Genomic DNA, 25653 nt, shown 5'->3' with positions numbered 1-25653 from the left:
AGTTGCATATCAATATCAGATGAAACACTTTAGGCTTTCTCCTGCTGCTCTTTCCAAGGAGATGACAGCAGCACCCAGAAATTTTTGTGCCTCTTCTTCGCCTGACTTCAGCATCTAGAAAACTCCATGCATTACTAGCGGTCATCCTACTGCTGTAAACCTGCTATAAACCTTACCATGAGCCAGGCAACAATTCACTCCTCCAGTGTCCATCACAATATTTTAAACCATAAACTTATCCCCAACCCCTTCCTCATCTCTTCCAAAGCTAACACCACAGACACCAAGAGTGAGCTTCTCCGTGCCCTCTTCTTCATCAACCACCCAAGAACATTAAACCCTGACCCCCTCCCCCAGCACCTTCCTCACCTCCACTCATACCATAAGCATCCCTCCCACCAAACACTAAACACTGAAGCTACCTTCTCACATACCTGCCAATCTAACACTGCTATTCAACAATCCTGACACCACACCCAGCCCGCTCTTAGCTAGGACTGGTGAAAAATGAAAAAAAATTAAAAATCACTTTCATTCCGCAGGTTTCTAAAAGGTGTAATTTTCTGTTCAGTCCACATTTTTCACAAGTATTTTTATTTTAAAAAATTAATTTTGAAACGGGTTTTTTGCGCTTCTCCCTCCTCCATTTTTCTCCTCCTTTCCCCAAGGAAGGGGGGGGGCAGGGAAGGGAAGAGAAATCAAACACCCAGTACCCCAAAGTACTTCATGGGGGTGGGGTCCTTTGAAACAGACACCAATAAAACATGATAATGTTTCAAATTAAAAAATACCAGCCCCCAAGGATAGGCCATGCACCCAGAGGCAGTGCTGGTCCATTGGAGGCCCTCTCCTTACCCCTCACCTCCCAATGCAAAAAGTATTTTTTATTTCCACAAACCAAACAATATACGCTTGTTCAAAACTCCATGTTAAATAAGATTAGTGGTAATTGGGGGGTAGTGCTAAATCAGGACCCCCATGACCTGCTAGGGGCCTTAAGCAATCGCTTAGTGTGTGTATGCTTAGCACCACCTACTGCATGCACCCCAGCCTCACTATCTCTCCAGCAAGATTTCAACAAGCTCAACCCCTAACCTCTCCGACCAATGGCAACCCTTTACCTGCCTTTACCCAAAAAAGCCAGGGCTAATCCCATCCCCATCATTTCAGCCCTTACCTCTCCCTGCCCACTCACAACACTGACTCTCGCCCCACTAATAATTATTTCTCTTCTTACTCATCCCAGGCCTTTCCTACCTCACCCCCATAACACTGACCCTCATCCCCCCACAGCTAACTTGTACCCCCAAATCACCCCTCCTCCCACTCCACAAGTGACCTCATCCCCTTACCACTAATTTATACCCCAAACAACCCCTTTCATGCCCATAACACTGACCTCATCCCCCTACTGCTAACTTATACCCCAAACCACCCCCCAATTACCTCCATAACACTGACCCTCATCTCCTCACTGCTCTTATACCCCAAACCACCCCCTCTCACCTCCATAACACTGACCTCATCCCCTCACTGTTCTTATACCCCAAACCACCCCTCTCTCACCCCCATAACACTGACCTCATCCCCCTACTGCTAACTTATACCCCAAACCACCCCCACCTCCATAACACTGACCCTCATCTCCTCACTGCTCTCTTATACCCCAAACCACCCCCTCTCACCTCCATAACACTGACCTCATCCCCTCACTGCTCTTAAACCCCAAAACACCCCTCTCACCCCATAACACTGATCTCATCCCCCTACTGCTAACTTATACTCCAAACCACCCCTCTCAGCCCCATAATACTGATGTCATTCCCCCACTGCTAACTTATACCCCAAACCACCCCTCTCTCACCTCCATAACACTGACCTCATCCCCCTACTGCTAACTTATACCCCAAACCACCCCTCTCTCACCCCATAACACTGACCCTCAGCCCCTCACTGCTCTTATACCCCAAACCACCTCTCTCTCAGCCCCATAACACTGACCTCATCCCCCACTGCTCTCTTATGCCCCAAACCACCCCCCTCACCTCCATAACACTGACCTCATCCCCCACTGCTCTCTTATACCCCAAACCACCCCTCTCTCACCTCCATAACACTGACCTCATTCCCCCACTGCTAACTTATACCCCAAACCACCCCTCTCTCACCCCCATAACACTGACCTCATCCCCCCACTGCTCTTATACCCCAAACCACTGTCCCCCAACCCCATAACACTGACCTCATCCCCCCCAAAAGTTTATACTCCAGTCCCCCCTCTAAGCTCTTACCTCCCCCGCACGCCCCTGACCGCATCCCCCACAACACCAAGCCTAGCCCCCCTCGTTCAGCGTGGCCCCGCCAGCCTTTCACACTCCCCCACCCCCGCTCTATCGCTGTTCCAGTCCCTGTGCCCCGCCGTAAAGCGGGTGTCGCGCCGCTGCTCCCTGGTCACGTGAGGGGGTGATGGCGGCGCCCTGCCCCGCCTCGGGTTGTCGCAGGGAGGTGACGGAGCGGCTGGGCGCTGGGGCGCGAGGGGCGGGGCGCAGGCAGAGGGGGACTATGGGGCTCTGAGGGAGGTGCACCCCGCCGCACCGAGCTGCTCACCCACCGTCCCCGGTCGGAGCAGGAGGCGCCGCGGCGTGCGGAGCCGGCTGGGCTTGCGGCTCGGGGCCGCGACAGGCCCAGCTGCTGTCCCGAGAGGCGGAGAAGGCGGTAAGGAGTCCACGGGCAGAGGGGTACGGGCCGGGCTCCCGGGCCTCTGTCCCCCCAGCCGAGCCTGGGCCCCGGGTGTCTCCCGCTTCCCCTGCACCTGCGCAGGCAGAACCGTGGCCTGAGGCTTCTTCTGGGCCGGTTCCTGGGGAGCTTTCCGCTCGGAGCCGGGGCCTGGGGTTTTAAACCTCCCTTTGCCCCAGAGGTGGCTGATGCCTGGGGGCTCCATCTTTCCCTCCCCCCTCCCGACAGAGACCCAGAGCGGCCTGGGGTTCCCCCTCTCCCCTCCAGAGACAGAGCCGCCATGGGGATCCTCCACTGCCCCTGACAGAAACAGATGGGTCCAGGGCCTAGGGCATCCCCTACACCCCACCCTCCCCCAGCCCAGACAGTCACACTGGCCCAGGGGCTGGGTGATTTTCTACACACTCCCACCCCCCAGAAAGACACCTAGACAGACCAGGGCTTGGGGGATCCCCTACATCCTCCCCAACCCAGATAAACAGAGTGGCCCAACTCCTGGGGCTCTCCCTCCCGCACCCCTGAACCCAGATGGACACAGACCAGACCAAGGCCTGGGTGTTACCCCCAACACAGACCAGCCTAGGCCCTTGGGGGGACCTTTATGCACCATATGATTTTAAATAGAGACATCATCAATTTAAAACTGGTCCTTTTGGATGAAATGTTATCTGCTATGGTTGCACATAAGATGCAAGATTATTGACAGAAAGCTTATAGGAAAATCAATATTTTTCTATGTATTGTCAGTTTATGTTGTTCATTAGCCGGTACATTTCTATAGTTATTCTTTCCTCTGTATAGTCAGTCACTTTCCCCTTTTGCTTGTGTGGCCTTTTGTACAGCAACAGGGCAGGGGGGAAACGTAAAACTAGGAAAATGATTATAAAATCACTAAAGCTGATGGGGAATTAGGGCCAAATGTATTATTAGAACACATTTGTATCTCATTTTTCAAAGTAAATAGATTGCAGATTGATGGCGTAGCTGTTTGTGGGGGGGATTAAGGAATACTATTTGTATATACTTTTTATATTATTATGCACAACAATCTAAACATTTCCAGTTTTAGTGCACCACTAGATCCTTTAGTGATAAGTGCTATCATTTATAATAGATTTGTATCTCTTCACATGATTAAAATATATTCATTTGGAATGCTATTTGTATTTTTAACAACAGTGCTTTCTGCTTTGCAATATAAAAAAATATTTTCTCTAAAAGTAGGGGGAAAAAAGAAAATAGAAGTTATCAAGATGAGTAAAAAGCCTCCAAGTCGTCCAGGGATCACGTTCGAGATTGGTGCTCGTTTGGAAGCACTGGACTACTTACAAAAATGGTAAGGAAGACATCATGCAATGCTTAATTAGGTCAAAAATTTATTTCACCTGTACTGTGAGCTGTCTTTTTAGCTTCAGTTGTTTGGTTTGTATTAAAAATTAATATATCAATCAGTCCATATGCTAATTTGATGAGTATCCTTATTTAAAAAAAAAATCAACTAAAACAATTATAGAATTTTAGGAAAACATCCCTCCAAAAACCAAATTGAAAGAAAATATTAGTTATTTTTTCTTGCATGGCTATCTTGTATTTCTAGTCAGGATCCTTTTTCTAGACCAGGGGTAGGCAACCTGTGGCACGCGTGCCAAAGGCGGCACGTGAGCTGATTTTTCAGTGGCACTCACACTGCCCGGGTCATGGCCTCCGATCTGGGGGGCTCTGCATTTTAATTTAATTTTAAATGAAGCTTCTTAACCATTTTAAAAACCTTATTTACTTTACATACAACAATAGTTTAGTTATATATTATAGACTTATAGAAAGAGACCTTCTAAAAACATTAAAATGTATTACTGGCACGCGAAACCTTAAATCAAGAGTGAATAAATGAAGACTCGGCACACCACTTCTGAAAGGTTGCCAACCCCTGTTCTAGACATTAGTTTGTTCTCTTTGGTACTGGCATATGTCTATCATGGCAGTCTGTATCTGCTAAAATATTCATTAACCGTGATATTAAATGAAAAACTTATTCAGAATATTCTGGCATGCAGTGTCGCATGCAAGATAGTCAAGTGCACTTGTGTGTAACTCCAGTAATAACTCAAGGATCCAGTTTTGTTTTAATTTTAAGGTGTAAGCAGATCTCACAAATTTTAAAACTGAAAACTTGATGTTGTATTCAGTAATAAAACTTTATCAACATTAACATTAATTCTTACTGTACATTGTGAGGTAGGTAAGTACATTTAACAGTGGAGAAACGGAAGCACCAAAGTTATGACTTGGCCAGGGTCACGTACCAACTCTGTAAGAGCTAGGATTGGAAGTAAAATAGGATTGGAAGAACAGGTCAACACTTGCTTAAAATGCTGCATCAGCCTTTTTAGTGCTTTAATGAAGATGCTCTAAGCCTATGGGAGAGAGTTTCTCCTGTCAGCTTAGTTAATTCACCTCTGCGAGAGGCAGTAGGTATGTTGGCTGGAGAAGCTCTCCTGCCGACTTAGCACTACCTACACCGGTGCTTAGGTCGGTATAACTACGTCACTCAGGGGTGTGGATTATTCACAGCCCCTGAGCAACGCCATTATATCAAAGTAATTCTGTAGTGTAGACCGGGGCTCAGTCTTGCACTATTTGTTTACTCAGAAAAGTCAGACTTAATCAAAATTTAGTAACGCAACCTGGTTTGTTTGTTTAGAAGTACTGTCTCAACAGTCAATTTGAAGAATTGCTATTGCTATAGTGGATACGACCAATAGTCTGTCTGATCCTGTCTTCTGTCTCTAACCGTGGTTAATGCTATATGCTTCAGAAGAAGTTTATTCTTAACTCCTATCAGTTAGAAGTGATTGAGGCCATCGGTCATGTGGGTCAATGTCCCTTGCACATTTTCATTCTTTCTGATGTAACTGTGGATGTTCTTGTTCACATAAATGTCTAATCCTGTTGCCCACAATAATACTGTATGTCAGTGAGTTCCGCAGGTTAAATTATATAGATACTCATGCAGTATTTACTGTGTAGACAAAGAGGGTTTAAATTTCCAGGGCTGTCAAACTGGCACATTTTACCAGCAGTACTTTGTTCAAACAAAACCTTTTCTTAGAAATAACCAGTGTATGTCGAAAAGAAAATAGAACTGATTTTTGAACCACATTCCATGGTATATTAGTTGGTGCTACAGAGATATGGTGAGTTAAAATAAATTGTTCTCCATAAAATTAGCACTTTATGTTCAAAGAATGTAAAGAAGGTTGAGACCGCCAACATAGTGCTGTAAAACTAACAAATAGTCATGTAAGAAAATTTGACACCAAAGATGATAGCGAAAACTACAGTATGTACAGGAGCTAAAAACAGAATTGCTTCAATTTAATATCTAAACAGGGTTCACCATATCTCTAGTACATAGTTTATATAAATAAGTAAAATTTTGTAACAACTTTACACACAGGGACAGGAATTCCGGGGAGGGATAGCTCAGTGGTTTGAGCGTTGGCCTGCTAAACCCAGGGTTGTGAGTTCAATCCTTGAGGGGGCCACTTAGGGATCTGGGGCAAAATCAGTACTTAGTCCTGCTAGTGAAGGCAGGGGGCTGGACTCAGTGATCTTTCAGGGTCCCTTCCAGTTCTATGAGATAGGTATATCTCCATATATTATTATTATTATTTATTTTTTAAATTAATATTAAAATTGTGCGGCTAAAACAACACTGGAAACTATAAGACGTATGTTCTTTCATTTGAAGAAAAATCATTTATATCAATAACCGGGGAGCTTGTTAGAGAAAATTTGTCCTTCTGTGAAGATAGTCCCACCCCAAGATATGGTTTATGTTAATAGTCCATGTGTTTTACACCTAATTTTCTCAGCTGTCACTTAAGGGGCCCTGTTGACTTTAAAATTTGCCTATCTGTTTTCCAACTAAAATGCATCCATCTCAGCTATATACAGAGAAATTGTACTGAGCATACTTAAAAAAAAATTATGTGACTTGCACTAGTCATTTATCTACTGCATTTCTGTCTAACAAAAATTGTTTATTGAAGGGCACAAAAAAAACATGTCAGATTAGGGCTCAATTTAAATCTTCCTATTTTGTCAACACTCAGTTGCTCAAAAATAGATTTAGCATCCTTTGAATGTATGCATACGTTTTAAGCCTTACACCTGGTTTTAAATCGATCCAACTTTAACTACAACTAGGCTTTACAGAATTAAGTTTTTTTTTTTTAATTTAGACATATAATATCAATGTTTAGTTTTAAACATTTTAAAAATATGTATTGATAAAAATTCATATTTGCAGGAAATTATGGGGTGTATTTCAGGCAATCGATGGTGTCAAAATAATTATATAATGACAGACATTGATATTTAAAATGTTAAAGCTTTGTAACTGTTAACACAAAGTGTCAACATCACATGTTAAAATATACAAAGTATCTATTCTTAAACTCTTAAGTTGTCAAGCAACATTTTTCTTACTTTGCTTATTTGTAAATTTCCATTATTGAATGAAATATTTTTTTGATTGGGTTATGTGTGTACAGTGAAATCGACCGTTTCCAACATTTACCAATATAGTCTAATTCTTCGGAGCCTAATAATAATAGCAGGTGTAAATTTTAATAAAGAATTAGGAGTTTCTAGGAAACCACCTGCTTTCTGAGGCTTACTACATCAGATCTTAAGCTTTTATCAGTATAATTGGGTTATTTACAGCTCATCTCATGAAATGTTATTTGTTTTGTTAGGTGAGGCCATTCATATTCATAAAGTATTGTAGGCTTTGTCTATTCAATGGCTGAAGCCATGTTAGATTTCCCTGTACTGTTTTACAGCTGTTATATGCTTAGGTGACTGACGCAGTCAGCTTGGGACTGCTGGGGGAAGCTTTGTCCACACTGGACAAGGAAGTCAGTGAGCATATTTAAACTTGGTTATTGCTTGCATGGTTTCACCACTTCGTAGACATAGCCACGATCGTTTCCTTGCAACTGAATACCTTTTATAAAATACATGTATGATATGCAGTTACACAAGGAAGTTTTTGAACAAGATACATTCTTACAATTTCTTTAGTTTTAAACTTAACTAAATTGGTCGTAAATTCAACTCTGTCTAAAGTCCACTTGAGCATTTGGTAATAGATGATAAAAACCATCTGGGAAGGTGTATTAGGAGTATTAAGAACAAAACAAATAAGCAAAGGTATTTAAATAAAGGAATGGGTGTATAAATTGCCTAAATTGGAATGCTTAAAAAAGGTAAGTACACATTGGCCTTGAGGTTTTTAAAAAGTCCTTTTTTGGTTCTGCTTTTGTCTGTTACAGTGTCGATTCAGGACCAGATTCCGCAAGGACTTAAATGTTTACAGGATCAGGCCTTAGACTGTAAGCTTTCTGGCATAGGAGACGTGGCTTACACATTGGTGCTATAAAACTAATGTGACCTCCCCTTCCTTTCTGTTCTTGTTTTGTGATCCTGTGGACCCATTATTTCTCCCGTGAACAACTTGCTAATGTCTGATCTCTCTCCTGTCTGTCCAGATCATCTCTCGTCTCATACTAAGATTGTATGCTCCTTGGGCAGGGGCTATCTTTTTGTTCTGTTTTTGTACAGAGCCTATCACAGGGGGATTCGGGTCCATGACTAGGGCTTCTATGTGCTATGGTAGTACAAATAATAAGATGCAAATCCAGGAAAAGTGTGTAGTGAAGGAGACACAGAAAAAGGACAGTTGGCCTATGTAGTAGATGCCAGGTGGAAAAAGCTTGCCAGTGTGTGCCTGTTATTAGAAGAAAGTTACCTTTTGTGAACAAAACTGACTGAAGGGACTAGACTGTCTGGGTTGCCTTTTATTTCCTCACAGGGTAGAGGTCCAGTGGATTTTTTTCTGTAAGATTTGGAGTGACAGCAACAAACAGGAAGCAGTTCTGTAGTCTTTGCTTTGGGTTTTAGCTGACTGAGAGACCTGATTGTCTCTGCTGTTTGGTGGACAGTCTAGAACGGAAGAAAGGGTGTGGGGGAAAAAAAATCTATCTAGTACTGAGCTAATTAACTCAAAGGAGGGGCTGGCAATAAAGTTGGTTGGAGAAGCTTGCAAATATGAGAAGTCTGTTCATGAAGGAGGTCCCTCCATGGAACAGATATAGGGTTATATGCCCTATGGGGGAAGGAAGGACAGGCTTATGTTCAGTGTACAGGACTGGGAGTCAGGAAGTCTGGGTCTATTTCTGTATCTTTCTTAGATTTCATATGTGACTTTAAGGAAGTCACTCAACCTCTCTGTACATCAGTTTTCCCATCTGTAAAATGGAGCCCCTTTTCCACCTCACTAGGGACAAAAAACTGTTTGTAGGACACTTTGAGGCTCAAATATAAGGCACTGTAGAAATACAAAGTTTTATTCTTACATAAAGAATACCATTCATACTGGACAAATGGCTGTATTGAAGAAAAAGGCCCTGTATGAATTATTACACTGAAAATTAAGTGGGTTAATATGGAAATTTTAAAGTGAATATTAAGGTTGGAGAAAAAAAAACTTTGAGCCTTTGTTTAAGATTTAAATCATGTAACTTAAACTTGTCCTTACCAATTTTACCTTACAATTTCTGCAATTCACATGGGATGTAAGTGTTCAAACGTGAGAGAGAGAGAAAAGTGAACAATATGTAAAACTGGCAGATGTCATTATCCAGCAGTAGTAATCCAGTTCTGTAAAACAGTGTGAAGTTTGGATAATATATTCATAAATGTACAGATTCCAATGCCAGAAGGAACCACTGTTCTCATGTAGTCTGACTTCCTCTAAAACACAGGCCATAGCACTTCCCCAAAATAATTCTTAGAATATCTTTTATTAAAAAAAAAAAATAAAAAAAAATCCATCCTGATTTAAAAATTGTTAGTGATGGAGAATCCACTTTGGTAAATTGTTGCAATGGTTAATTACTCTCGCTGTTAAAAATTTACAACCTATTTCCAGCCTGCATTTATCTAGCTTCAACTTCCAGTCATTGGATCATGTTATACCTTTCTCTGCTAGGTTCAAGAGCCCATCGTTAAATATTTGTTCCCCAGTAGATACTTGTAGACTGTAATCAAGTCATCCCTTAACCTTCTCTTTGTTAAATTAAATAGAATGAGCTCTTTGAACCTATCATTATAAGGCATATTTTCTAATCCTTTAATCATTCTCATAGCTCTTCTTTGAACTCTCTTCAATTTATCAACCTCTTTCTTTAATTGTAGGCACCAGAACTGGACACAGTATTCCAGCAGTGGTCGCACCAGTGCCAAATAGAGAAGTAAAATAATCTCCCTAGTCCTACTCGAGATTCCCCTATTTATGCATTCAAGGATTGCATTAGCTCTTTTGGCCACAGTGGCACACTGGAGCTCATGTTCAGCTGATTATCCACCATCCTCCCCCAAATATTTTTCATTCACTGCTTCTGAGGATGGAGTCCCCCATCCCAGGGTTTTGGAGCGGAGCTGGAGCGTGGAGCAGTGGAGCTGCAGGTTTTTGCCTGGAGCTGGAGCACAGCTCCAAAGCCCTGCCCCATCTTGCAAGTATGGTCTAGATTCTTTGTTCCTAGATGTATACGTTTAGCCATATTAAAACACATATTTGTTTGCCTCAGTCCAGTTTCTCAAGCGATCCAGATTGCTCTGTATCAGTGGCCTGTCCTCTTCATTATTTACCACTCCCCCAATTTGCATCATCTGCAAACTTTATCAGTAATGACTTTTTCCTCCAGGTCATTGATAAAAATGATAAATAGTGTAGGGCTAAGAACCGATCCCTGTGGGACCCTATTAGAAACACAACCACTCAATGATGATGACTCATTTACAGTTATATTTTTAGACCTATCAGGTAGCCAGTTTTTAATCCATTGAATGTGTGCCATGTTAATTTTATATCACTCTAGTTTTTTAATTGAAACGTCATGTGAGCCCTTTTGGGATTAGTGAATGCTGTTTCAAATACGTTTGCAACCTGTTGAGTTAAATATTGAAAGCTACCAAATGATGATTTTTTTGTTTCTGAACAACAAGTGCGTGTGTTATCAAGCAGAAATAGACAGTTTTCATGCAAACAACTTAAAGAAAACATGTTTATTCATTATTTCTTAACTTTATCTGTATAATGTCTTTTCCATTTGTGCTGTAGTAGAGAGAACTCTTGGTAAATCATTTTTAAACTCAATCTGATTAATTTAAAAATGAACATTTAGTCAAATGGAAATTGTGACTGTATGGCAAAGTATACACTCAAAAACACTTCTACCGTTGAATATCAAGATATGGTCAAGGTAATGACAAATGTAATTTTATTATTTCCATTTATAATACTCTAGAGTGCTTGCTTGCACTGTTAGGTTTGAGGGAACTTCATATGTTTGTATTCTATATAGCAGACATCATATTTTTCTGTTAATTCTTCTAAATTAAATGGAAGTTAACATGGCTCTTATTGACAACAAAGCTTTTGCTTATGTTATGTGAATCATCAAAATTTGTCAGCACAGCTCTGGGTAGAATGTTTGTTAATTATTGCTTGAAAACCAGCAGAGGGAACTGCTGTAAGGTTTCGGATTACACTATAGCAATTCTAGGGCAGCAAATTTTGGACCTGGGAACCTTAGTGAAATATTGAGAAGTGAGCTATCCAATCAAGAAAAAAAAAAGTTAGAAATGTCACACTTTTGTATACTCAATTATGATTTTTTTTTAATATTGCAAAAGCAACACTTTTCCTTCTTTCCAGTAGTGAATTTTGGCATACCTATTTACATACTGACAACCACTGTTCAAGAGTCCCTAGCTTGAAGATGTAGGATCTAAAATGTTACAATGTGTAGATTTCAGGGCACATAGTCTTTGACTCTGCTATTTTATCACATTAATATTTTTGATCTTTTTGCTGGATCCATGCAAAGTTATTCTTAGTTGAATTTGGCAGGCAGTCATTTTATAGACACTGTGGTTCAGTGGATTAATAGAGTCTCATCTCTAAAGACTGGGATTTGGACTTAATCATAGAATCATAAGACTGGAAGAGACCTCAAGAGGTCAGCTAGTCCCGTCCCCTGCACTCATGGCAGGACTAAGTATTACCTAGACCATTCTTGACGGGTGTTTGTCTAACCTGCTCTTAAAAATCTCCGATGATGGAGATTCTACAACCTCCCTAGGCAATTTATTCCAGTGCTTAACCACCCTGACAGTTAGGAAGTTTTTCCTAATGTCCAACCTAAACCTCCCTTGCTGCAATTTAAGCCCATTGCTTCTTGGTCCTATTTTCAGAGGTTAATGAGAATTTTTTCTCCTTCCTTGTAACAACCTTTTACATACTTGAAAACTATTATGTCCCTTCTGTCTTCTCTTTTCCAGACTAAACAAACCCAATTTTTTCAAACTTCCGTCATAGGTCATGTTTTCTAGACCTTTAATCATGTTTGTGGCTCTTCTCTGGACTCTCTCCAATTTGTCCACATCCTTCCTGAAATGTGGCGGCCAGAACTGGACACAGTACTCCAGTTGAGGGCTAATCAAGAAGAATTACTTCGTGTTTTGTTTATAACACTCCTGCTAATACATCCCAGAATGATGTTAGCTATTTTTGCAACAGTGTTACACTGTTGACTCATATTTAGCCTGTGGTCCACTATGATTCCCAGATCCCTTTCCACAATACTCCTTCCTAGGCAGTCATTTCCTATTTTGTATGTGGGCAACTGATTGTTCCTTCCTAAGTGAAGTACTTTGCATTTGTCCTTATTGAATTTCATCCTATTTACTTCAGACCATTTCTCCAGTTTGTCTAGATCATTTTGAATTATAATGCTATCCTCCAAAGTACTTGCAACCCCTCTCAGCTTGGTATCGTCTACAAACTTTATAAGTGTACTCTCTATGCCATTATCTAAATCATTGATGAAGATATTTAACAGAACTGGACCCAGAACTGATCCCTCTGGGATACCACTTGTTATGCCCTCCCAGCATGACTGTTTATCACTGATAACTACTCTCTGGGAACAGTTTTCCAACCAGTTTTGCACCCACCTGATACTAGCTCCATTTAGGTTGGATTTTTCTAGTTTGTTTATGAGACGGTCATGCGAGACAGTATCAAAAGCTTTACTAAAGTCAAGATATACCACGTCTACCGGTTTCCCCCCATCCACAAGGCTTGTTACCCTGCCAAAGAAAGCTATCAGGTTAGTTTGACAAGATTTGTTCTTGACATATCCATGCTGACTGTTACTTATCACCTTATTATCTTCTAGATGTTTGCAAATGGATTGCTTAATTATTTGCTCCATTATTTTTCTGGGTCCAGAAGTTAAGCTGACTGGCCTGTAATTCCCTGGGTTGTCCTTATTTCCCTTTTTATAGATTGGCACTGTATTTGCCCTTTTCCAGTCTTCTGGAATCTCACCCGTCTTCCGTAACTTTTCAAAGATAATTGCTAATGGCTCAGATATCTCCTCAGTCAGCTCCTTGAGTATTCTAGGATGCATTTCATCAGGTCCTGGTGACTTGAAGACATCTAATTTGTCTAAGTAATTTTTAAATTGTTCTTTCCCTATTTTAGCCTCTTCTGATCCTACCTCATTTCCACTGGCGTTCACTATGTTAGACGTGCAATCACCACCAACCTTCTTGGTGAAAACCAAAACAAAGTCATTAAGCACCTCTGCCATTTCAACATTTTATGTTATTTAGGGTTACCATACGTCCGGATTTTCCCGGACATGTCCGGCTTTTTGGGACTCAAATCCCCGTCCGGGGGGAAATCCCCAAAAGCCGAACATGTCCGGGAAAATCCGGCGCTGCTGGGCCGGGGGCCGGGCCGGGGCCGGCGGTGCTGGGCTGGCGGGGCTGGGCCGGGGGCCGGGGCCGGCGGGGCTGGCCTGGGGGGGGGGGGGGGGGGGGGCTGGCCTGGCGGTGCTGGGCCGGGGGCCAGGGCCGGCGGTGCTGGGCCGGGGGTGCTGGGCCGCGGGTGCTGGGCCGGGGCCCGGGCCGGGCCGGGGGCCGGCGGTGCTGGGCCGGGAGCCGACGGTGCTGGCCCAGGGGTGCTCGAGCCAGCACCCCAGGGCCCGAGCCAAGCCAGGCTGGAGACGCTGGGGCTGGGGCCGGCCGCCGGAGGGAGCCGCTCAGTTGGGGGGGCCAGACTCCCCCCACCTCCCCCAGCTTACCTGCTGCCTGCTTCAGGCTTCCCGCGAATCAAATGTTCGCGGGAAGCAGGGGAGGGGGCGGAGTTGGGGCGGGGACTTTGGGGAAGGGGTGGAGTTGGGGCATGGGCGGGGCTGGGGGCGGGGCCGGGGCCCCGTGGAGTGTCCTCTTTTTGGACACTCAAAATATGGTAACCCTATGTTATTGTTCTCCCCCCATCATTGAGTAATGGGCCTACCCTGTTCTTCGTCTTCCTCTTGCTTCTAATGTATTTGTAAAATGTTTTCTTGTTACCCTTTATATCTCTAGCTAATAATAACTTCTGATTTTCTTTTTTTGTATTGCAACTCATCATTCTGGCCTGCCTACAAATCTATGCTTGAGAAATATTGTTTAATGGAAAATACCACTGTGTATTTGTAAAAGATTGGGGCTTATCTTAAAGCTCCCTTCTCCTACTGGACCAGGTTTTATTCTTGCTGAGCCAGCTCACTCCCTGAGTTAGTTCTATCAGAGCTCTCCCACAGAATCCAGGGAAGCAATTTTCAGCAGGGTTTGTTCTTTTATTTTAAGACTTCCTAACAAAACAAATCAAAACCTCATAGACTCTTCCCTCAAAGTCTGTGCAGGCCAACTAGTCCCTTCCTCCAAATCTCTCCCTCACGCCAGTAACCTCAGCAACCCAAAACTTCCTGGCTCTTATCTCAGCGCCTCAGTAACAAAGCACTTCACCCAGTCTCCCTTCTGTCCATTTGGTTTCTGGAGCAATTTCTCTCTGCTGTCACTCCAGTAGCAGTCCATTTGGAACACAGCCCATGTGTTGCAGTCCCCCCTTCCATTTTCTGCTGCTGTCTTTTGTAAGGATCAGCTAATTAAGTTCCAACTCTCTTCTCAGGTATAGTAGGAGGGGCTAATCATCCAGCTGCACTCCTCTGACCCAAGAGGAATGGTATCCCTTATACCTTCCCATACTTTTCCCCCTCCCCTCTTGAGTGGGTGTTTTGAGGCTCTCACTGCCAAGCATGTAGTCTTTTTTCAGTTCTTGAAAAGAAGCATTCCTATGGTCCTACCCAGGCTGATACTCTTATTTGAAATTGAAAGGGCTGTAGGGCTAAGTACCAACATGTCACACAGGTCTTTCATGGTTTGCCGCCACTTCAGTGCCACATGGTCAGTGACCCAAACAAAGAGTATTCCAAACACAAGTGGTGTCTGAGTGGCTTTACAGCCCATTGTATGGTCAGGCATTCTTTCTTAATGACATAGTACTGGGTTTCCCCTACTTATGTAAAGGATTAGGGTGCTCTTGTTCATGGAAGGTTTAGAATAGCACTGCACCCATGGTGGTAAATGTCTGGAAAATGCATTCTCAAGAGAAATCAGGTCTGTGCAATACTGGCTTGTTGCATAGAATCAGATTAATTTTCTAAAATGCTTAATCACACTGGGGGTACCACGTGACTTGTTGAGGGGCTGATTTTTTTTTCACAAGGTCAGTAAAAGGTGTTGCTAATAAGACAAAGTCAGGCATAGATCTTCTATAGTACCTTTATAGACCTAGGAAGGCCCAGACCCGCTTTTTAGTTCTTGGTATGGAGGTGTTTGCTAGCACCTCAAGTTTGTCCATTAGGGGTTATACCTTACTGTTCCCCACTAGATTCCCCAAATATTTCATATCCTGTTTTCCCACCCTGGACTTCTTTAGGTTTACTGTTAAATGGGCATCTCCTAGGGCTTGAAGGACGGCTGCTAGGTTCTGGAGGTGGGTGGGCCAGTCCTGACTGTAGACCGCCACATAATCTAGGTACGCTGTAGCATGATGAAGGTGGGGCCATAACACTTGGTCCATCAGCCTTTGAAAGGTGGCTGGACCCTCATGCAAACCAAAGGGCATGGCAACAAAATGGAATAGGTCCACTGAGGTAGAAAAGGTGTTTTTTTTCCTGGGAGTTGATAGTAAGGGAAATTTGCCAATAGCCCTTAGTTAGATCTAATGTTGTGATAAAATGGGCTTGACCAAGACGATGCAGCAGTTCAACAGCTCAAGGCATCGAATATGCATCATAATCAGAAATTACATTTATGTGATGGAAATCTATACAAAATTGGACGGTCCCATCCAGCCTTGGTACCAAAATCCCTGGACTATGCCAGAGGCCATGAGATTCCTCAATTACTCCCAATCTTAACAATTCCTGTACTTCCTGAACTAACAGGTTTCATGCTTTCTGGGATTTGATATGACTTTCTAATGGGCTTGGCTCCTGGCCCTATGCAGATGTGGAGTGTGATCAAGGAGGTTTGTTCTGTTAGTGGGGAAGACCACTACCTTGTAAGTTCTTGGGAGGGTGTTTTGTTTGCTTTTTCTGCTTTAGGCAGCTCTTCCCCAGGTGGCACCTCCTCAATCCCAGTTTTGGCCAGTTTAGGTTGCTGCGGCCCCAGAACCTCTTCTCCCTCCTCCAGATGGATGAAGAGGCTTTCCTGTACCTTCCAGGGTTTTAACAGATTTACATGATAAATCTGCCTTTGTTTTCTCTGGTCTGGACAATGAATTTTGTAATCTACTGGTTCTACCCAGTGAAGCACTTCATGCAGGCCCTGCCAGTTGGCCAGGAGCTTGCTGGGAAGCTGGGAACTGGGTCTTCTAGCTCTAGACCCTTTACTATATTGTCACATTGGGGTCTGCAAGGCCTGAGAGAGGTTAGCTTGAGGAAAGTGGCCCTCAAGCATTCTAATCTTTCCCTCATTTGAATGAGACATTGAAGGACAGTGGCAGAGTGGGTGGGTTTAGCTTACCAAGACTCTCTAACCAAGTCTGACACTCCTCAAGGCTGTTTCCCATCAAGAAGCTTGGAAGGGTGGAAGCCCGTTCAGGCTTGTGGTACCTCTCACACTGCAAACAAAAGATAGGGGAGCAGCTGGTGCCAGTCTTTGGCCTCTGTTCCCATAAGCCTTCAACGTATTCTTGAGGGTCTTACTGAATTGCTCCACCAGACCATCCACCTGGGGATGATAGATTGTGGTCTGGAGAGGTCATACTTTCAATGGTGCTCAAATTTGCTGGAGCACCTGGGACATGAAATTTGTCCCTTGATCTGTGATGACTTCCAATGGAAGGGCAACCTGGGAAAACACTTGGAGTAGCTATTGCGCTATGGTGGAGGCAGAGGTGTTTCATGGGGGGATTGCCTCTGGATATCAAGTGGCACTGTCCACAAGTACCAAAAGTGACTGGGCCTATTATATCAATCCCTACCTATTCAAAAGGGGCATGAAAGGGGCCCAGCTCCAACTCTTTGGGGTTACTTTTTGTCAGTTGGGGCACAGTAAGCAGAAATCGGCTACCTCTTTATATATCCCTAGCCAAAAGAATCAGGCCAACAGTCTTTCTTGGGTTTTCACCTTACCTAGGTGTCTTGCCGTGGAAGAGTATGGGCTGGCCATAGCAGCTCCCACTGATCGGGCTTGGGGACTAGGAGTTCATATCTGGGTTCTTTAATTTGGAGATGTCTCATGGAATTCAAAGCGGGGCAGCTGGTGAGATATGTGTTCAGAGGTGACCATCTTGTTGATTGTGCTGAATTGGTTAAAACATTCCCAGAGTTTCTGGTCATCATGTTGAGCTGCCACAATGTCAAAGGTGTAACTCAGGATGCTATTGTCTAGGACGGGAAGGAGCTCTGCAGTGTATGTGGGTAGGGGATAACTTACAGACTGTTGGGGTGTTCCTTCTCTAGGGCCTATCCTTTGGGAAGGTTCTTCTTCAGGCTCCATGGTGTCACCTCTGGCACAGACCTAGGCTCGTCCTCCCTTCTGAGATGACTTTGGCTGTTTCTGTGAGCCTTGGGACCCTCATGAGACTTCAAAAAGATCAGAGTGAACAATGGGGAATAGGTCCCAGGCATCTGGGTGTGGGGGGCTTTTCTTGCATCTGAAGGGTGTCTGAGGTGGAGGGAACAGATTCTCTTCTGAGGAGGGTCGGTCCGAAGATGTGTGCAGTTGCGTCCCAGGTTCACTGGCCGGGGTAGGTGATCCTATCTGGTCTGCTGCCTGCAAAATTACAGATGCCATTGGGTATGTACGGATTTCTCCATGGATGCAGGAAATCTGGACTGATCACTCTCGATCTGTGGCTTTGAGTCAGACTAAGTCCTGTTGAAGTAGAGTTTGTCCATACCACTTCCCCATGTTTGGCCCTATTTTTATTGGGAACATGAAGGGCCTCGGGTCCGAACTCCTAAGCAATTCTGCCTCCGAGAACCTTTTGGTTGTCTCCACTTCCTCCATGGCAGATGTGTTTGAACCTCCATAGGGAGAATGTGCAGCTATTGTTCCAAGATAATATTGGCCATGAGCTCCACCACCATCTTGGCTTCCAGGTATAGCCATTGGGTAACTAGGTCCTGGAGCTGTTGAGCTACCTCCTGGACGTGTGCCCCATTAAGGAATAACTCCAACCGAAATTTGTTTCAATAAGCCTATAAAGAGAGACCAAGGCAGCCCAGGATGCTCCCCTGCCCCCACATTTCCTGCTGTCCTCTTTTATACTGTAACTAAGTTCCATCTCTCTTCTCAGGTGTGGGTGGGGCTAATCAGCCAGCTGCACTCCTCTGACCCCAGAGGAATGATATCCCTTATAACTTCACAGAATTATGTTTAAATGTGACATTTATTTCAGTTAAAAGGTATTAACAGAATACTGTCAGTCACTTTTCTAGCTAATAACTTGTTAAAATGTATCTTACAGCTAAAGCAGATCAACCAGCGGACGGATATATTTGTTGAATATCATATTCAACAAACGTCACTGGTTTTGTTCAAGTAATAGATTTTCTGAATAATACTCGACCAGTCCTACTTACAGTATCTTATTTTTTTGTTACAGTATATCCCTATCTTCAGTCTTTCATTTTTTTTGTTCTGTATTAGATTGTGGTGCACCTTTTACTAAGTTGTCTTTAGTGTCTTCTTCCTCTCTCATTCTTTTTCCATATACTGTGTTCTCTACTGCCTCATTTACAATTTCTGCCTTTCATATTGTTTTCCATTTCTCCCAAAAGCATGGTCACGTCTGTATTTCACCAGTTTATCCCTCCCTCTGTTCTGCTCAGACCAATAGATGCACCCCCTGTAGGGCTTGGAGAGAACTAAATCTACCAGCCACAGAACAATACAAAATAGGGAAGAAGCACTGTATAGGAACAATGAGGACACAACGATGAGGACACACTCTGTCTGCTTTGGGGATGGAAAGCTCTACAAGAGATCAGGAAGTGATATAAATTTGAGATCTGGGAAGACTTTCTTCCTTTCCTAGATACCTTCCTGGCACTAGGGAACAGTAGGAATCTGGAAAATAGAATAGGGTAATTTCAAGTGAGATGGGAGTTCTTCACACCCTGGAATTCTTCTGCAGGTCTGCAGTTTAGATATTGGGAGACCTTAGTTGCTGATGATGAAGAAAAGGCAGGCCAGAATGAGCACAGAGAGAGGAGGGAATTGAGACGGGCCCAGGCACGTATTGCGCTGTCTGTTTGCTCACTCTTGCTGAAAAATAACTTGATAAGCATCAGGGAAGAAAAAAATCCCTAAACTTCATAGAAAGTGTTTGTTTGTTTTTTAAATCAGGATTTACTGTTTAAAGGTTGCTGTGTCAGAAATTTGAAAATAACAAAGCTGATAGTATCTCTTTCAATATCAGGTGGCACAGTGCTTCAGGGTAAGGGAATATGCAGTAGGAATAGAAAATGACTGCAGCAGCTGCCACCCTTTAATGTTGAGGGAACATTTTCATTGTTGCAGAATGCAGATTGAGTCTCCTGCTTTGGAAATAGGCAGCCCTTCTTTCACGGTAACATTTCTTTTCAATAAATGTTTCAGTAGCTCCAGGATCTCTGTCGTTTTCTCTTCCGTTGTCACTCCTATTTTTTGGAAGTGTAGAACTTCCCAAGAAATTGTTTCTAGGTTAACCTGGATTCCCAAAATATTAACGTGGGAGGAAATTTCTTAAACTTAAAAAATCCACCAGATAGTTTTAGAAGGTGCTTTGTGTTTTCAGATCCACTTATGTATTCGTTCTCTTTTTAGCACACCAGCCTTGCATGCACTTTATGGAACTGAAATAATGTAATCTAGTTATATTGATGGTGGACATTCTGTGAGAAGACCAGATATTGCCTTATTTCTGCCCAACTAGTGGCTCCCTAAAGCCAAAATAGCCCTTAAAAAAAACAAACTAAATAATGTGGCTTGATTCTTGTGGAATCTAAATGCACCACCCTGATTATTATGTATTCCCACAGATGCTAAAGATTTGAAAAATGGGAAGTCTCTTTGCCAAACTTAATACAGGTTATACAAATCCCAAAGTAGGGGGTAGTTAAAATCCATGTTAAATTCTAGCTTTAGGTGATGAAGAGTTGTTCTGATTGAGGGCCACATGTAGTTGATTCTACTGATTATATGTAGTTTGAGAGACAATTAGAACCCACAGTCCTTAATTAATACTGGTGTCTTTGTTTTAATAAATGTGCAATTTAAAAAATATAAATATTGAAAAATGACTGTGCATTAGATTCGGTAGCGACAAAGTCCGTGGAGCTGATCTGCAAATTAGTCAACAGATTGGATTAAAAAGGAATGTTCTGTCAACTCCAATTGTTTTTGATTAGTTAGCAGCTTGGATGTGCCTGAAATCAATGCAGCAAGTATGTGGAACATTTATTAGTTTATTAGATTAAAAGTAATGAATTCATTTTTTTTAAAAGCCAATTCACCACCCCTCTATCCCTCCAGGAAAAGAAACAAACCTGTCTGTTCTTGCTTTAATCAACAAAATTATGAATACAAAGCTAAGCATGAAACTTCCAATATTTAACCCAAATAAGGCATGCATCTTAACATTACCTAGTAGTCTGAGCCTTAAATCTGAATTTTCACAATTGTATGGCTGTAAGGGCTGGTCTACACTGGGGCTGGGTGGCGGGGGGCAGGGGTGTCGATGTAAGATACGCAACTTCTGCTACGGGAATAGCGTAGCTGAAGTCGATGTATCTTATTTCGACTTACCTCGGGTCCTCGCGGCATGGGATCGACGGCCGCAGCTCCCCCATTGACTCCGCTACCGCTGCTCCCCTTGGTGAAGTTCTGGGGTCAACGGAAGCGCGTTCAGGGATCGATATATCGCGTCTAGACGAGACGCGATCTATCGATCCCCGATAGACTGATTACTACCCGCCAATTCGGCGGGTAGTCTGGATGTACCCTAAGACAGAACAGTGACCCATCTTTAATGTATGTAGAGGATTTTGCAGCTAGGTATTGTCATATCAACAATTTAACATGTTTAAAACTTTTTTCAAATCCAAACTGTTTCTTAGTACCAAATGATGGTGCAGCTAACACCACCAAAGTAGTTTAAACTGTTACATGAGTACGTCTTTATGCAAAACATTGCTGGAAAAAGTTGCACAATTGACACCTTTCCTTTTGTTGTTGTTCAAGGTATCCATCTCGCATTGAGAAAATAGACTATGAAGAGGGGAAGATGTTGGTCCATTTTGAACGTTGGAGTCATCGCTATGATGAGTGGATTTATTGGGACAGCAATAGATTACGACCCCTGGAAAGACCAGCACTAAGGAAAGAAGGGCTAAAAGATGATGATGAATTTGTTGTAAGTAGCAAGTTAATTTTTTTCTGACTCCTTGCCTAAATTATTTTATTTAGGCCTGGAAGGATTAGATTTTTATCAGTTAATGCCTGCAAACATCAATTTCACCATAAAAACACAAACGGACGAAAACATATTTCCGTCAGTGATAATTAGGGCTGTCGATTAATTGCAGTTAACTCACGTGATTAACTCAAAAATTTATCGCGATTAATCGCAGTTTTAATCTCACTGTTAAACAATAGAATACCAATTGAAATTTATTAAATATTTTGGATGTTTTTCTACATATTCATACATATTGTATTCTGTGTAGTAACTTAAATCAAAGTGTATATTATTTTTGATTACAAATATTTGCACTGTAAAAATGATAAAAGAAATAGTATTTTTCAATTCACCTCAAACAAGTACTGTAGTGCAATCTCTTTGTTGTGAAAGTGCAATTTACAAATATAGATTATTTTTTTTGGTTACATAACTGCACTGAAAAACAAAACAATGTAAATCTTCAGAGTCTACAGGTCCATTCAGTCCTACTTCTCGTTCAGCCAATCACTAAGACAAACAAGTTTGTTTACATTTACAGGAGATAATGCTGCCCTCTTCTTATTTACAATGTCACTAGAAAGTGAAAACAGGCATTTGCATGGCATTGCAAAGTATTTATGTGCCAGATGCGCTAAAGATTAATATTTGTATTCTGTGTTGTAATTGAAATAAATATATTTGAAAATGTAGGAAACATCCAAAAATATTTAAATAAATGGTATTCTATTATTGTTTAACAGTGATTAATGGCTTGACAGCCCTAAGATCAAAATTTACACATAGGCAAAGTAAAAAAATAAAAATAAAAAATAAATGCTGCTTGAGAACTTAAAGATATTTACTTTGTAAATTTTAATTAGTATATTTTGACGTGATATAGGTAATTTGTGTTTTAACAGTTATAAAGCTTTTAACTTTATGAATGTCAGCAGCTACTGTCATTAAATAATTGTCTGACCCCCACCCTTCAAGAATTGTCAAAATTTTGATCACTAAACATTTTAAAAATGCTTAAAAATAAAGATCAATATTATTTGTCAAAGTTATAAAAAGTAAAAATTGAATTCTGCCAAACCTAATGGTATTAATTATTTTTCAAGGTAAATATCGCTAAGTTATAAAACTTAAGTTTGTTTAGGAAAGGTTTGCAGGGCAAGATATTAACAATTAAAAATGTTTAAAATAGGATTTTAAACCTGGAGAAGAGGTGCTAGCTCGTTGGACAGACTGTCGATATTATCCTGCTAAAATTGAAGCAATTAACAAGGAGGGTATGTATATAAATACAATGCATCTGTAAGTACTTCTGTTTGTTTACCAGGAACACTGCTATACTCCTGTTTAAAATTAAAATGTGTTTACATACGGTTTTATTCAGTACGTTAAACATACTGTAGGAAGTATTGCTATTCTATGAGGGGAGGAATGGGTTTGATCTAGTGAGCATTTACCATCTTTCATTTCTATGAAATTAAAAACTTGGGGTACCTCCTCCACTCAATAGTAATGTAACTTTCATTTATAGTAGCGAGATGAACATCCTTGCCTCAATATTATAGAACCCTTCACAGTACTGTTGGTTTGGGTTTACATTTATATGCTTACAGTACCTCAATTCTTCTAGAAAACATTCAAAATCTCATTTTTGAGCTTTGGTAATCCGTGAAATAAGATAAAGTAAATGCAATATTAAAAGGAAAATGCCAGCTAGTTTAGGCATAAAATTTAAAGTAGTTTTGACGTTTGCTTTGTTTTGTCTTTAAATCTATTGCAGTGCTTTTATTGTATTTAAAAACTAATGAGAATTGGTTTTGGGTGTGGGTTTAAATGTACTGATAATATGTGGCATCATTGGATTAATAAATTGGAAATTTATAAACAAAAATGAAGCACTACTTATTGTCCAAGTTGTGAAAAATGAAGGATGTAATCATATAAAATAAGTTTTACAGTTTTAGTTCAACTGTCCAAGGTCCTGAAACCACAAACACATATCTCAGTAACTTTATGCGCTTGTCTCATCTCATAGTCCCATAGAACTCAACACTGAGTTTTTCATTGTGAATAAAGAGGGTTTTTTAAGCGCTTCTGTCTTGATTGTGTCCCTTTTAATCTTGATGTGATCCAAGGAGGATATGTGACTGTAACTATGAAGGGAAGAATTTTAAATAGATGCTTAATCCTATAGTATTTGCAGAGCCAAAGCACTCACTGATGTCACATGCAGGACTGAGTCTGAAATGACTGTGTATTTGTAGTATTTTGGGGAATTAGTGAGGTAGGTATGTTTCTAACTGCTCATAGTGATTGCATCAATCCTGTTTTAGGAACCTTCACAGTACAGTTCTATGATGGAGTTATTCGATGCCTAAAAAGGATGCATATCAAATCTATGCCTGAGGATGCCAAAGGGCAGGTGAGGATATTAGGCGTCTTTTCTTGTTTGTTTGTGTTGACTACTAAACAGGGCATGTGATATTAACAGTGACCTGAGAACAAATTATCTGCTGAATGCCCCATGCAGGAAGGGCCATGTAACACAAATGATTTTAAACTTGCTGCTGCCTTCTCTTTAGGTCCCTCAATATGTTGGTTCACCAATTCTTAACTGCAGGGGCTGCCCTAGCATGTGCTGTGCTAGTGATGTCACTTCAATTATGAAACCTCTGAGTGCTGTATGCTCTCCTCACTGGCTCATCTGTTCCCTGACTGTTCTCTTTCCAATAGTCCCAACCCAGGACCACATAGGGGCTAACAGGTTCTCTCCTCCTTGGTCTGTATGGCCCTTTAGAAGAGGCCTTAGCCCATCAGTGGGCCGCTGCTGGTGGATTTGTTACAATGTCAGATTTCTACCACCTTCTTCTATTAATTCACAGTTGGTTCATTTTTTTAATCTCCCTATGCCAAACCTTTTGGAGGTGGGCTGATATTCCTTTATCTGTAACAGTCTCAATGCCGTCACAGAAGAGAGTAGCACCATACCAGTAAGGGAGGCGGGTTATGAGATACAGAGATACAATCTAAGATCAATAGCAGGATTTTAACTTAAATACTTAAGAATTTTATCCAAGTTTTATCCAGTCTCCAAATTTGTATGTAGCCTGCTTTGAGCAATAATCTTTTTAGAGCAATTGTGCTGGTAATAAGAAATTTTAGCTATTTTTAAAAAATGAAATGATTGTCTGTTGAAACTTGCTAAAAGAAGCTAGTAAATTGATAAAATGCAAATAGTTATAATCCCCAGTTTTTCAAGAAATTGTTATTTTACTTGGAAGAGCAGAATTCAAATGTCTAATCTGCTCTGGAAAATGACTTATAAAAATGAATAAATTACTGGGTTTGGTTTTTATATGACTATTTGCAAATGGAGAAATGGGAGGGCCTTTTAAACAATAATTTGTCTGTAGGAGTGCTAGTGCCATAGATGGCAGCCCAAATGGCACTCTTATAAACGCAATAAATTATTCTGCTTATGCTTCTGTGTAACTGATAGCTTTAAATCATAATATGACAATCATGCAAAGAAAGTTAGGACTTTGGAGAAGGACAGGCAGTGGATTATTTGAGGCATCTTCAGACTTTAACCCCCCCCCCCCATTTTTTTTTTTTTAATAGTCACATAACCATCCAGCAAGAGGCTGATGGTAATGTGCATTCTGTTGAGTTTCTGTATAAACATTAATTGTGTGACCCAATGAGGTAAGAAGTTCAATTATTTCATTCGATTTTACAAATAGGGGAACTTAGGCAGGGAGGCTGCAACTTGAATAAAGAAGAATAGTGAGTTTGGATTAGAGTTCAGAAGTTCCTTGCTCTTAGTCCTTTGCGTGTTCCACTAAATCATATTGTCTGTTGCACTATTGAGATACTACTCTGTAGCTAAAGGTCACTTTGGCTTCTCAGCTGAGAAACAAAAGCTCAGTTGAAACAACCAGCGAGTGACAGGAGGAAGTCTGTAGGAGTGCTAGTGCCATAGATGGCAGCCTAAATGGCAC

The 25653-nt window shown here is 41.6% G+C and overlaps 1 protein-coding gene across 2 annotated transcripts in view; it reads left to right on the top strand.

Annotated features, from left to right (window-relative positions):
- The first annotated feature begins 3905 nt into the window (after positions 1-3905).
- The window catches only part of PHF20L1 (PHD finger protein 20 like 1), a 77784-nt gene continuing 56036 nt past the window's right edge, over positions 3906-25653 (top strand). For both annotated transcript variants that reach the window (XM_065398255.1, XM_065398254.1), the window contains exons 1-4: positions 3906-4072; positions 21439-21610; positions 22845-22929; positions 23986-24074. In XM_065398255.1, the coding sequence (XP_065254327.1) occupies positions 3990-4072; positions 21439-21610; positions 22845-22929; positions 23986-24074 (429 nt within the window). In that variant the 5' untranslated portion in view covers positions 3906-3989. The remainder of the gene's footprint in view (positions 4073-21438; positions 21611-22844; positions 22930-23985; positions 24075-25653) is intronic.

Source organism: Emys orbicularis, chromosome 2 (assembly GCF_028017835.1).
Source record: "Emys orbicularis isolate rEmyOrb1 chromosome 2, rEmyOrb1.hap1, whole genome shotgun sequence".
Taxonomy (NCBI): Eukaryota; Metazoa; Chordata; order Testudines; family Emydidae; genus Emys; species Emys orbicularis.
The sequence above is the reverse complement of the archived record's forward strand: the minus strand, read 5'-3'. Positions and strand labels throughout refer to the sequence as shown.